Below are 13162 nucleotides of genomic sequence, written 5' to 3' on the forward strand. Positions count from 1 at the left end.
CAAATAAATCTAATTCCCTAATTCAACCTAAAAATATAACTCCCTCCCTCTTCCCCCCTTAAAATAATAAACCAATTACATAAACTAAATTAGGCAAAATTAAATAATAACATACAATAACATAATTAAAATTGACTTTCCACTCTTCCACCCCAAGAAGTTCAAAGCAAAAAATAACAAACCTATCCAAAATACTTTCCTACATCAAATCCACTTCTGTTCTAATAGTTCATCAAATATGCTTCAAGTATTGTAATCTGCAAGCATAATCTTATTTTATTTCTTCAAATAAATACAAAAAATCCCAGTCTTTTAAAAACTTTCCAATGGTTTTCCCTTCAACAATGTTGAAAATTTATCCATCTCTGCCAGCTCCATGACTTGAATAATCCAATCTTCATCTGATGGGATGATATTCATCTTCCAATTCTGGGCATATAATAATCTGGCTGCTGAAATTATACAGTGAATCACTTTAAAATTATTATCTTTATATTTCTCTATGGTTATACCCAGTAGAAAAAACTTCTGATTTTAACTCAGTCTTGTATTTCAATATTGACTGCATTAGCCTCTATATATTTTCCAGGAAAAGTCTTTGCTTTATTACAAGTCCATCACAAATGGTAAAAAGTACCTTCATTTACATTTCCAGCACTTATTATTTAATCCTTTATGCATCTTGGATAATGTTGTTGGAGTCAAATACCATTAATACATAATTTTGTAAAAAGAATTATCTTAATATTATAGTGAAGTGTATCTGGAGGTCACCACACATACTAATATGATGGAGTTTACAAAGGGGTCTCTCAGTCAAGGCCTCATCACAGCCTCTTTTAGGCAGGTTGACACTGTGTCTTGCTGCATCCCCTTCTAGTGGCTTTAATGAGCCACGAAGGGCAAGGATCCAACATTTTTGTGGTGGATTTCACTTCTCCAGCCATCCTGTCCACATCCTCAAGCTGCATAACTTGAAACATATCCAATAATACAGGACAAACAGGAGTCAAGATTACCGCCACTGGACCTGTATCAACTACAGCATCCAAATCAGAGCAGATTAGAGCAATTTTGCCCACAGAGTGTCTTGCAAATTCTTCACAACAGGCTGTTGAATTGTCAGCAACCTGTTCTTGTGAGGTAGAGTATAGAAGGTACGTAACCACTCTAGACAGTTCTGTGCAGATGCTGTTTGGGCAAAGTACCATTTCTTCACTGCCACCATCGCTAAAGAGGCAGCCTTCCAGTGGCTCTGGAGTAAGTCCAGGGAGGTAGGCCTTTCCCTATAAAGATGAAATCAGAGATAGAGCTGTGTGGATGCTGTATAAGGGCAAAACATAGTAGTATATTTTTTCACTCACTGATACATACAAAATATCGTTGCGCATCCACAAACGTTGGGTAAATGGTGTACAATATTGATTACTGGGAATCAATTGTATGCATCTTATAGAAGCAACAAGGCTTCCTTATACACTCCCCTCCCATTAATTGTATACATTCTCTCAACAGGAGACGGAGAAGATGATGAGACAGAGGAAAATGCAGGAGATGCTGCCCCTGTGAAGCCCAGCCTCTCCAAGGCTGAACGGAGCCACATCATTGTGTGGCAAGTTTCCTACATCCCTGAATGAGATCCTCCTCTTCTTTCTGCCAGTTTAACTTTTTTCTTTCCCAATCCCCAACTCCCTAAATGCCAAGATGTACATACAAAACTCCTGCATTATTTCCTACTGTTGGAAAACCAAACCCCAAACAGGGGTGCAATAGCTCCCACTGGATGGCGGTTCCCCTCCTGTTCTAAGCCCCAAGCTTGCATCATTCAACTTGGGCTGGCTCGCTTTTCTGAATTGGCTGGATTATCATCAGCCTTCCAAAGGAGGAGAATCATGAAGGTGAAGCTTGGCAAACTGGGCACCAGGAAACGTGGGAAGAATGGATGTGTATCAGAAGGGCTGGATGAGGTTTTCAAGGCATTCTCCTCCCTCCTTTCCGAATTTGCGTGCATGGTGGGGGGAACCCAAAACTGAGTTGCTTCTTGCCTTTATTCTCTAACTTTGCCACCACCCAAACAGTACCTGATGGCATGCAATTTATCTACAAGCCAGTATGAAAGAAGTGGTTTCCAAGATAATGAAGAAACTTTCCCAGCCTTCCTCCTCCACTGTGTATCTGTGGGACCTGGTCATTGGGAGAAGGGGTGTGTGTATGTCCATCTGGAACAACCTGGGAATCAGATGGAAACTGATTTAGCAACCCAGAATATGTATTTGTAGAGTGCCCAAATGTGTTCAGGCATAAGGTGATGAGTTGACAGTGGAATATCTGTGTACAAAGAATGTGCCAAAGGGATGTTATGGTTTTTCATTGCTGGAACTACTTAGATTGGGGCCTGGAAAATACCTGAATGGGGGACTATTTAGAGGTTTGTTTATCCTGTTTTGAGTGACTTGGAAGAAGAATGGGATCCAAATGTAAGAAATGCAACATGCAATTGATTATCTCCTTGCTGCAGTCGTTTTTAGGGAAGTGTGGAGGGGCAGGTGGTGGTTAAGAGTTGGGTTAAGAAATCTTTGGGAGATACTTTGCCTTTCAAATCCTAACAGGCTAGTAACTGTGTCTTGTACTAGTTAAGCCAGCTTGGGTTCATCCTGTGGTATTCTGGCAGGGACCAAATGGAGGTTCAGTCATTGCTTATGACTCTCAGAACCCTCTGTTGTATCTTGCAAATGATTCAGGGAAGAAACAGTTTGAAGCAAGGAGAGCTTGGGAGGAAAATGTGCTGGGGGTCTGGAGGTGACCTCAGGGAAGATGCAGAAGGGAACAGTAGGAACAAAGGACAGGTGGAGAAGGTATGGATTCTTTGCAAAGGAAGTTTTGAAGTAGCAAGTAAGAAAGGAGTGACTTATGTAGAGAAGGTATGGATTCTTTGCACATGAAGTTTTGAAGCAGCAAGTGAGAAAGGAGGGACTTATGTTTACCCAGAACTTATACTGGAAAAGACAGCAGCAGTAATGATTGGAAGGAGGTTGCTATGGGGCACAAATTATACTTGGATTAAGGCCAGGGCGTTTGCAGCTAGTTTAGAGGCTTGTGAATTTCGACATTTCCCAACTTAAAAACTACATAAAGAAATAGCAGTGACAGTCCAGGTATAAAGTATGTTGACATTGGCTGCATCCACATTGCAGAATTAATCCAGTTTGACACCACTTTAACTGCTATGTCCCAATGCTATGGGATTCTGGGTTTTGTAGTTTTGTAAGATATACTTAGCCCTCTCTGTCAGACAACTCTGGTGCCAAAATTCCATAGCACTGAGCAATGACAGCTACAATGGTGTCAAAGTGGATTATTTCTGCAGTGCAGATGCAGCCATTCTGTTGAAATTCCACAGAGCTCTCACGAGTAAAACTTCCTATGGCTTCCATTCATTAATTTGTTGAAGTTCTTAAACTGTCCAGAGAAACCTGGGTTTCTTATGGGTGGAGTCAGTCTCCCAACTGATTCCTTGGATTCAGTCAACTGTTCTTGGTTGGCCACATCACCCGAAAAACCCACAAAAAACTGTTCTTGGTTGGGCTAGATCATCTGCTGGCCCAATCCTTACCTCAACTGTAATAGATGGTGTTAAGTGGAAAACATTGATGGCTATCTTCTACATAGCCATGCTCATATCTGTTTGCATTTTTCCTGCACCTCTGTACCCACTCCTAAAGTTGAGCATTATTATCGGGATTTTTGTTTTGTTTTGTACTTTTTCTTTTCTTTTTGTAGCTTTGGAGACCATGCTCCCAACTGAGGTCCTCTTGCTAAAGATCTCTGTCCTTATACAGTTGCCTGGAGCACCTACATTCGTGGTGCAGAAAAAAACAGACTCTTCTCCAAGGTAGTTTCTGTCCTGACCCAAACTCTGCAACCAGGTCACATCATTCAGACTTTTGAGTGAGAAGAAACAATGGCGGGGTACAGACCGCCGCTTTGCCGGCTAGTCCGTGGGGGAGCCGGAGCCTCCACACGGCGCGGCTCCCCTGTGGACTGAAAAAGAAGCTCCAAAATGGAGCTTCTTTTCAAGTCGCGTTTGCGACGTAGCGAGGCGCCAGGGGCACACTCGCTACGTCACAAGGTATGCGACGCATACGGACGCTCAGCGTCCGATACGCAAAGATGGCGCCGGCCATGTAGAAGGGCCGGCGCCATCTTGTACGGACGGAGTCCGTACTAGGCCCAGGGGCGTCTATAAGAGACGCCCCTTTTTTAAAATGGGACGTCCTCCGGACGTCCCAAATGCCAGTGCAGAAAGCACCAATGAAATCCATCCATAGTTTGGTATGTGGTAGTGGGAAAAGGTGGTATGACTAGAGTGGAAAAATTACAAAATGTAATTTGGGGGAGGGGGGGTAGCATAGGTGGTTGAGCTATTCTGAGACCTGTAATCCAGAAAAAAGGTCCCAGTCGTGGATGGGCACTCATACAGATCACCTCGCTTTCACTTGGCTGCAACTTAGAAGTTGTACACGTGAATTCACTAGTGCCTTGGGTATATAGTCATGACCACCACGGAAAACATCATGTGTCAAACAAAGGCCATGTCTACCTCTGAATACTATGGACAAGGATCCTAGTAGTGAAGGCGAAACCACAGTTCAGCCATAAATAGAGCTCGAAACAATTACCTTTTTGGACTACAGCCCCCAGTGGCCATACAAACTGGGATTCGGGGTGGAGTGGGGTTGTAGTCCAAAAAGGAAATTTTTCTAATTTATATTACTTCTATCACTTGAGTTGCACGCAGATGGTGTCAGGTTCAATTCCTGGCATTCCCAATTTTTTTTTTTAAAAAAGGCCCAGATAAGTAATGACCATTCTTGGTCCAACATGCTGAAGAGCTACTGGGGTTGCTTTCAAAGCTGACAATACTGAACAAGATGGACAAATACTCTGACCTAATACGTTTGTGCTTTTTCTATCTTCTTTTGTTACATTGATCATCAGTGAAGCTAAATGTTTTGCATGTGAAAGTTTCCCCGAATCCATGGAGGTAGGGAGAAAGAATGTTAGGGGATGCTGGGAAAGACATCTTTCTGTTTGGGACCATGGGAAATCACTACCAACCAGTGTAGATAAGACTGGGCAGCATGGCAAATACATGATCTGGTCTCCCTGCATCTCTATTCATTTCCAGACAGGATTTTGGCCATTGTCGTTCCTGGTTTCCAGCTTCCAGGCCAACCTTGAACTTAGAACTTTCCCTAAAACAAGCCTAGATGCTTCAACTATTTCCGATATCTAAACCACACTTAAATGTTCCAGTCCTCTGGGAACTAATTTTCCGTCATTTAAGCAGGCATCCTCACAAATAATTATAGATCTGAGAACAAATGGGTCTATAGCTCTAGAACTTGCTGTTGAGGTGGGATGAGCTGTCAGATACCACTTATACAGATACCACAATAGATGCCACTTATCTATTTTGCCACAATCTCTGTACTGCCTCCATATTAGTACTCTTCACAAGATGGATGCAAAGCATGTGCAGATTTACCCCACTGCCTTTTAAGAGCCAACCTGGCAAAAGTGTTCTTTGTATATAAGGGAAAGAATGGAGTAGACCTCTGAAGCTGGCCCTAAATTAATGCTACACCGGGCACAATTTGGATGTCAGGAATGGGCAGCCAAATAGTGGTTACTGGATTTATTTCAGGGAGCAGGTTTGCAGCCATGGAGGAGGAGAAATGTGTGTCAAAGCAAAACTTGGTTGACATGGGGTGAAGGCACAAGCTCCGTGGATCTCCCTGTGCTTCAGCTTATGGTGGAAATCCATATTTGGGAGGAAATGGAAAGAAGAGTTTAGCAGGTACAGCAAAGGGACAATGGCAGAAAAAGGGAAGGCAGAGAAAGCCAAGTAGATTCAACATAAGGAGGTGGGAGTGGGCAGACCCTTAGTTACTTAGAAACCTGGTGTAGCCAGACAGTTGAGACCACGTATGGAAAGAGATGTGCTATGGTTCTCAACTAATCTAGCTACTGCTCCCCCCACCCCGCCCCACAACTGCAAATGCTCTTGCATGAAATCAAACCGAGATCTTTAAAAATGGGTAAAACTATGAACTCTTTTGCAAATCCCGATTTGCCTCACCAGGCTAAGTAGATGCCACAAAACCCTATCAGACTTTGAAGCGTACTGTCATGGAAAAGCAGTTCACCAGAACAAGCTGGAGAACTGATGCCACAGGCACAGGGGACACCGTTGAAGAAGAGTGTCTTAAGACAGCAGGCAGCTGTTCCTATCAGATGAAAAAGTTTGACTTTACACGCACCTCCCTGCCACATTTCCACTGTGATGTACCTATGTAAACCTAATTCATACACTATGAAAGGATTTTTTAAAATGTGTTTTAAGGTCTGAAAATTCTGCCAATTTGAGATGAAATGTAAAGAGACTGCTGTATGGAAAACACCATTCCTCTATGCTTTGTCCCCTGTATGCTGTCATACAAATCAAATATCTGTTCTGTATGTAATAAAACATTGTTAACAGAGGCATAAGTGCACTGGTGATTACTGTGAGAAATCCCAGAAAGTGGGATTTCTGAATTCACTGTGTAGCCTCAGTCTTAAAATATGGAGAGAGGTAACTTTAAGGTCATCCAGACTGCTCCTTTGCTGCGTGTAACCTCCTGGCAAGTCTTCACGTAGGCTCTGTCTAAAAGCCTTCACTAGAGGAGAATTCACCCCTTATGTGCCACTCTTGAATAGTTTGCACCACCAAGAAATGCTTCCCCAAGTTCATTTGCCATTTTGAGTCCACTGATTTGGAACCTACAGTACCTCTGGAGCAACGAAAACTTGAAGAATGACTCAAAAAATTAATTGCACAGCCTCTTAGAAATCAAAACAGTTGTATTCTGCAAGTTCATTTCACAACATCCCATACGTAAGATGTAGCCATGTACATATTTATAGGTGTAAAAAATGTTTCAAGAGTTTGCATTTAAACCTAGTCTGGTTGGACCAAGGGTCTGGAAAGCTGCAGAAAGAACACAGGTACCATGACATCATAGCAAGAACCATCGAGCTTCCTAACCCAGTGGCAACCACTGTTCTCCATTCCTGTGAAAAACCTACTTTGCACTCCACTCTTACAATTTTTTCTGTTACAGTAAAATGACCAAACATACTTCATCTGTCTGCCCTTCTGGGTTTATGTCAGGGAGCTGAAGGTTACCAGCCACACCGATTTGTCTTTTCCAAAGAAATGTACCAGAACATTAGGGGAGAGAGAAATGTATTTACAGTCATAGATCATACTTGGCAAAGGAGATACCATGATCACCAGAGCATTAAAATGTTGTTTTTTTAACTGCCGATTCCAGATTTCCTGGCTAGTAACTATCCTAGCTGTTGGGGATTTTTGAGAGTTGTTCTTCAGAAAAATAACTTTTTCTAAGTTCTAGAGCTTTTCTAGAGCTTGCAAACAGTGTAAGACCTGAGTTGAAACTGTTGGTAATAGAAGACAGCACAGCGGCTTTGGTTGGGGCCAAGCAGCTTCATATTTGCATTTCTCAGTGGGGGAGATAGTTGCAGAATGGGCGAGGAAAAGAGGAGTGGAATCCTCCTGGTTGTGTCCTCTGAATACTGATTTCCTAACAGAACGATGTCTCCTATATGTTGCATTTAAATAGATGGGAAACAATTGGATTTCAAAGCTCCAGCCAGCACAGACAAGATGATGGGAGTTATAGTCCAAAGCATTTGGAAGCCCAGAAATTCCCCAGCACAAGGTTACAACAGCCCCTGTGCTCTCCACATGTTTTGAACTGACTGGGCATGATAAGAGTCCACCTGAACAGTGCTAAGCTGTGAAGAGTAATGGAAGTGGAGGAGGGATTAATTGCTATCTAAAATAAAAAGGATTTTTTTCCTGCCAGATACAGTCCCTCTGCCCTCCTGCACCTGAAGGAGAGCGGAAGAGGCACTTCTTCAAATACTCCAGCTTTGTTTTTATTCATAAATCCAGTGCTCTGTGCTGTCCTCCCAACAGGTCAATTCATCCGTGTGGAACCAGAGTGAGATCTCTCGCTGGGCGCTCTCTACTGAATCGCTCCCATGAATGACATTCCTGTAAGGAGGGAAATAAATTAGTCTAATGAGTAGCTGGAGATATTTGCTAGTGTCATGGGGTAGCTGTACACTGATGACTGAAAGTCTGAGCTGTCCTATGGAATTTGCTACAAGTTACATTCTGTCTCAATAGCCTTAACACATAACATGTGTTGCATGAAAAAGGTTGGATTCAAATCTTTGCATCTCCTTGTAGGACTGGAAAAGATCCCTGATCAAAACCCTGGAGAACTTCTGCCAGTCAGCCCAAACAGCTACTAAACCAAGTGATCAAAGGTCTAACTTGGAGTATGGCCGCTTCCTATGTCCCTATCTGATAAAGGAAAAGGTGATGCAAAGACATAGAAAATATGGATGTGTATTGCTTCTTTTCTAGAAGATTCATAATTCCCCCACTCCTTTATTGTCCTTCTGCCCCCATCTCTTTCTTGCTTTTTCCCTAGGGCAGCATAATCAGGAGGCCCAGTATGCCCAATCGTAGTGATGCTCAAATTACATTCACCTTTCCAGTGTATACGGTATGTGGACTCTCACAGAGAAACTGGTGGCTTTTGCCCTCTAGAAGGCAACAGAAAAAAGCCAACAAAAGAGGCTCACTCACTTGCCCACTTCAATGCAGAAATCTCCCCGGATAGTTCCAGGCTTTGAATCGGCTGGATTAGTTTCTCCTATCATTGTCCGAGCTGTCTTCACTACTTCCAGCCCCTGCCAAACCTGTGGAAAATGGAAGGATGAGAAAACACATTCCCACAGCAGCAACACTTGTGAGTTTGTTTTGTCTCCCTTTTGCTACTCAGTTCACCTGAGGCAAGGGTGAGAACGTTTGGCCCATGGGATAGATGTGACCCATGGATCAAGAGGCTTGGGAATTTGCATCCCTCCAAGCATTTTAATATTTAAGGGAGTGACTTGCAGGTGATTTTGCCTGAAAACTGCCCCAAATGCACCAAAATGGCTTGCAGATGTGCACAGTTTAACTCAACTATTCTCCAAACCTTGGCCAAAATCTGGCCAGGAAGGATGTCACATCAGTCTGGTGTCTCCAGATGTCTAGGTGTGCAGGGTGGCGGTGGTAAAAATTGGCTCTCATGTTACCACCTTCTAAGGGAATACTGGAGCCCTAGAAAAACTGAAGCCTTTCTATAGGCTTCTGCAAATACTGCCATTGTTGGGATGGTGACAATGTTCTATGCAGTCATGCTGGCCACATTACCATGTGATTGTCTTTGACAATGCTGGCTCCCTCAGCTTAGTAATGGAGATAAGCACTGCCCCTGACAGTTGAACACGACTTGACAACCTTGTCAAAGGTGAAACCTTTACCTTTTAATTAGGAATCCATCCTATATTGGTCAGACCATGGGTCCATCTAGCACTGTTCACACTGGGTAGCAGCATATCTCTAGTTATTCAGGTGGATTTTTTTTTCTGTATCTAAAAATGCTATTACAAAAAATACTGGACAAGATAGGCCACTGGGTTGGTCTTGTCTCTAGATAGGATCATTTGCCATCCAACATCATACGCCTATTGGAGCACAGATCAAGGAATTCTGTCACTCACCATGGCCACAACAGGTCCTGAGCTCATGTATTTTACCAGGCGTGTATAGAAAGGAAGCTCACGTAGGGAGATGTAATGCTCTTTCAGTAAGTCTTCTGAGGCCTGTTCAGTAGACAGAAAACAACATGCTAGGCATGCACATACATGCCGTACTGTATATACTTGACTATAAGTTGACCTCATGTATAAGTCGAGGCAAGGTTTTGGGACTAAAATGATAGATTTTGTTATGACCCATGTATAAATTATTTAAATTATATTTTACTATGTACATTAGGCAACTCAATGTTCCCTCTAATATTTGGGATTACATTTCCCATAATGCATGACAATTGGCCATGCTGGATGGATCCTTTTCTTTCACACCACAAGCCTTAAATCTGATACAATTCAAGTTTGCATTTTCACCATACTGTGCTCCAGTTCTCTGTCTCTGTAATACTCTCCCTTTTCCTTCTGCAGCCACAGTATCATAATTCAGTCACACACACACTCCTCTGGAAATATAATTTGTCTTGCATTTTAAAAGGGTGCTTATTTTTTCATGAAGACAACAAGAAAAATGTAAGCCTCTCCACCTCCTGCTATAGTGTAAACAAAGCTGAATTAGATGCAGTTATCCACTGGAAGATGAAAGCAAGCAGCTGCTCTGCTTTCCTTGAAGGGGGAAGCTTTTCTCCTCATGCCAAGAAGTACAGCCTGGAAGGAGGGAGGCTTTGACCTCTCTTCTTGTTGTTCTGATGAAATGAATACTTTTTAAAATATAGGACTCTTTCCCCCTCCTTACTGCCAGTTTTGTGCGCATGTGCATGTTTGCATATAATTGTGATTGAAACAGTGACTGTGTCCAGGAGAGTGAGTGACAGAGATTAAGTGTGGTTTTTGACTTTTCCATCTCTTTTGTAAGCCCCATGAAGGGATGTCATATTGAGGAGGGAGCCAGCTTGTTTCCTGCTGCTCCAGAGAACAGGACCTGGAACAATGGATGCAAGCTCTAGGAAAAGAGATTCCAATTCAACATTAGGAGGAACTTCCTGACAGTAAGGGCTGTTCAACAGTGGAACACATCCCCTTAGAGAATGGCAGAGTCTCCTTCCTTGGAGGTCTTTAAACAGAGGCTGGATGACAGAATGGGGATGCTTTGATTGAGATTTCCTGCATGGCAGAATGGGGTTGGACTGGATGGCCTTTGTGGTCTCTTCCAACTCATGATTCTACACAACACAAAGGGAGATGAGAAGCATGGCAAAGGATAGGCATAATTCAGGGATCTGTTGTTTACGTGCTATTTATCACACTCCAACATCTACCAGCTGCAAAATAGGTGGTTGCGAGGGTGGAGACAGCCAGCTGCAAAACACTTCAATAGCCAAACAGTTGCCACTGGTCACAGTACAGTAATAACCACATCTGGTACCAAGGAAGTTTTCTGAGGGAGGGAAGATAGCTCAATCGCAGTGTGCCTGTTTTGCATGCAGATCGCAGGCTATTTCTCCAGCATCTTCTGTTAAACCTAAAACCCGGCCGCTTCCTACCAAGTCAGCTAAGCGCTCTCACCTGCATGAGTTTCATGGCCACCAACTTGAAGCCCTTTTTCTCAAACCGCCTGATAATCTCACCCACCAGATGCCGCTGGACGCCATCAGGCTTGATGGCAAGGAAGGTTCGCTCATTCACCCCTGTGTAAGCTAGAAATGGAAAAAGAGAAGGAAGATGTTAGGGGGAAATTATTTTATCGTTATTAGATTTTACCCCACCATTCTGCTGACCATCATATTGAAGATCATAAAAACTTAGGTGGGAAGGGGAGAATGTTCCTTTTCTAGCAGCAATGAGCCCTGAAAAGGCCTTCCCTGGGCCAATATCTGCTTTGTGTAAGAGACAACGTGGGGATATCTCAAAGTGGATATAGCTTTTGGTATAGGTCAAACCAGAATTGGGTTTGCAGTGGTTTATGCTAGTCTATGGTATTTAACAAACACCATGAAATGAAAGGCTTCCATGTCATGTCATCAATTCTAGCGGTCGAATCTTTCCTAGATGTCTATGGCTCCATACAGACAGGCCAAAATAAAGCTGCTTCGGGTCACTTTGGAGGTATGCTGTTTCAATAATGCATGCGTTCTAAGAGTCCAGAAGCCGCGCCAAAGCCATGATCCAGTCCTAAGGACTAGAGCACAGCTTTGGTGCAGCTTCTGGACTTGTAGTACACATGCATCATTGAAACAGCATACCTCCAAAATGACCCAAAGCAGCTTTATTTCGGCCTGTCTGTATGGGGCCTAAGTATCCACCATTGAGCCACACTCCCTGGAAAAAAAAAGGAAGGGATAAAACATCCATGGCTGCATCCGCACTGCAGAAATAATCCAGTTCGATGCCATTTTACTGTAACTGCCAGGGCTCCATGCCTATGGAATTCTGGTCATTGTAGTTTTGTGAGACACTGAGCCTTCCCTAAGACAAAAGAAACACAGGGAAAGGAAGCTATACCTAACAAACTCAGGGAAAACTATACAAGGTACCAAATATAGCATTAAAAACGAACATGGTAGTTTTGTGAGATATTTGCCCATCTCTGTCAGAGAGCTCTGGTGCCGCAACACATGGCAGTTCCCAGAATTCCCTGGCACTGACCCATGTCAGTGAAAGCAGTGTCAAACTAGATTGGTCCCGAAATGCGGATGCCGACGCTGAGTCCAAGAAGAAGCAGGACAAGAGGCACAAGGAAGAAGAAGAAGAGGAAGGCATCTGCACTGCAGAAAATAATCCAGTCTGACCCCATTTTAACTGCCATGGCTCAATGCTAGGGAATTCTGGGAATTGCAGTTTTGTGAGGCATTTCACCTTCTCTGTCAGGCTAAACTCAAGGAAAACCATATATATATATATATATATGAATACGTGTAGTTTTGTGAGGCATTTCTCTTTTGTCAGAGAGAGAGAGCGCTCTGGTGCCACAATAAACTACATTTCCCAGGGTTCCCCAGCACTGAGCCAGGGGGTTATTATTATTATTATTATTATTATTATTATTTCTGCAGTGTGGCTGCTGCATCCAAGGAAAGGCTGGAGGAAGGCCTGAGGGCCCACTGCAAAGACTCACCCGCCTGGAAGAGGCTGGCGAACAAACCAAGAAGGAAGATCATGGTGGGCATCAAAGGCTGCAGCAGCAAAAGGCAGCCATGGAGCAGAGGGAAGGAGGAGGTGCGCATGCGCGGAGAAGGAGGAGCAGCAAAAGGCAGCCATGGCGCATAGGGAAGGAGGTGCGCATGCGCGGGAGGAGCAGCAAAGGCCAAGGAGGCAGCGAGGGAGGCGGTTCTCACCGGGGTCCGCCATTTGCAATTATACATTGACTACACTTCCCAGAATTCCGAGCGGTGTTATATATATTTCCGCTGTGAGGATGCGGAGCCCGAGTGGCAACGAAGGGCGGGACCGTGTGGCGTTGCTAGGCAACCGAAGGGAAGCG

The 13162-nt window shown here is 43.5% G+C and overlaps 2 protein-coding genes across 20 annotated transcripts in view; one reads left to right on the plus strand and one right to left on the minus strand.

Moving 5' to 3' along the window:
• Window positions 1-4034, plus strand: part of MAPK8IP3 (mitogen-activated protein kinase 8 interacting protein 3) — a 76258-nt gene extending 72224 nt beyond the window's left edge. For 17 of the 19 annotated variants that reach the window (XM_042437275.1, XM_042437277.1, XM_042437279.1 and 14 more), the window contains one exon: window positions 1516-4034. In XM_042437275.1, the coding sequence (XP_042293209.1) occupies window positions 1516-1637 (122 nt within the window). In that variant the 3' untranslated portion in view covers window positions 1638-4034. The remainder of the gene's footprint in view (window positions 1-1515) is intronic. The other 2 variants (XM_042437293.1, XM_042437294.1) reach the window with 1 other exon arrangement.
• Window positions 4035-6888: 2854 nt separating this feature from the next.
• Window positions 6889-12950, minus strand: NME3 (NME/NM23 nucleoside diphosphate kinase 3). The gene is made up of 5 exons (XM_042437429.1): window positions 12797-12950; window positions 11248-11378; window positions 9691-9792; window positions 8729-8841; window positions 6889-8125 (listed from the first exon to the last, which is right to left on the minus strand). The coding sequence occupies exons 1-5, from the start codon at window positions 12903-12905 to the stop codon at window positions 8008-8010; spliced, it is 573 nt and encodes a 190-aa protein (XP_042293363.1). The 5' UTR covers window positions 12906-12950; the 3' UTR covers window positions 6889-8007.
• Window positions 12951-13162: the final 212 nt, after the last annotated feature.

The sequence above is a fragment of the Sceloporus undulatus genome, chromosome 8, assembly GCF_019175285.1.
Source record: "Sceloporus undulatus isolate JIND9_A2432 ecotype Alabama chromosome 8, SceUnd_v1.1, whole genome shotgun sequence".
Taxonomy (NCBI): Eukaryota; Metazoa; Chordata; class Lepidosauria; order Squamata; family Phrynosomatidae; genus Sceloporus; species Sceloporus undulatus.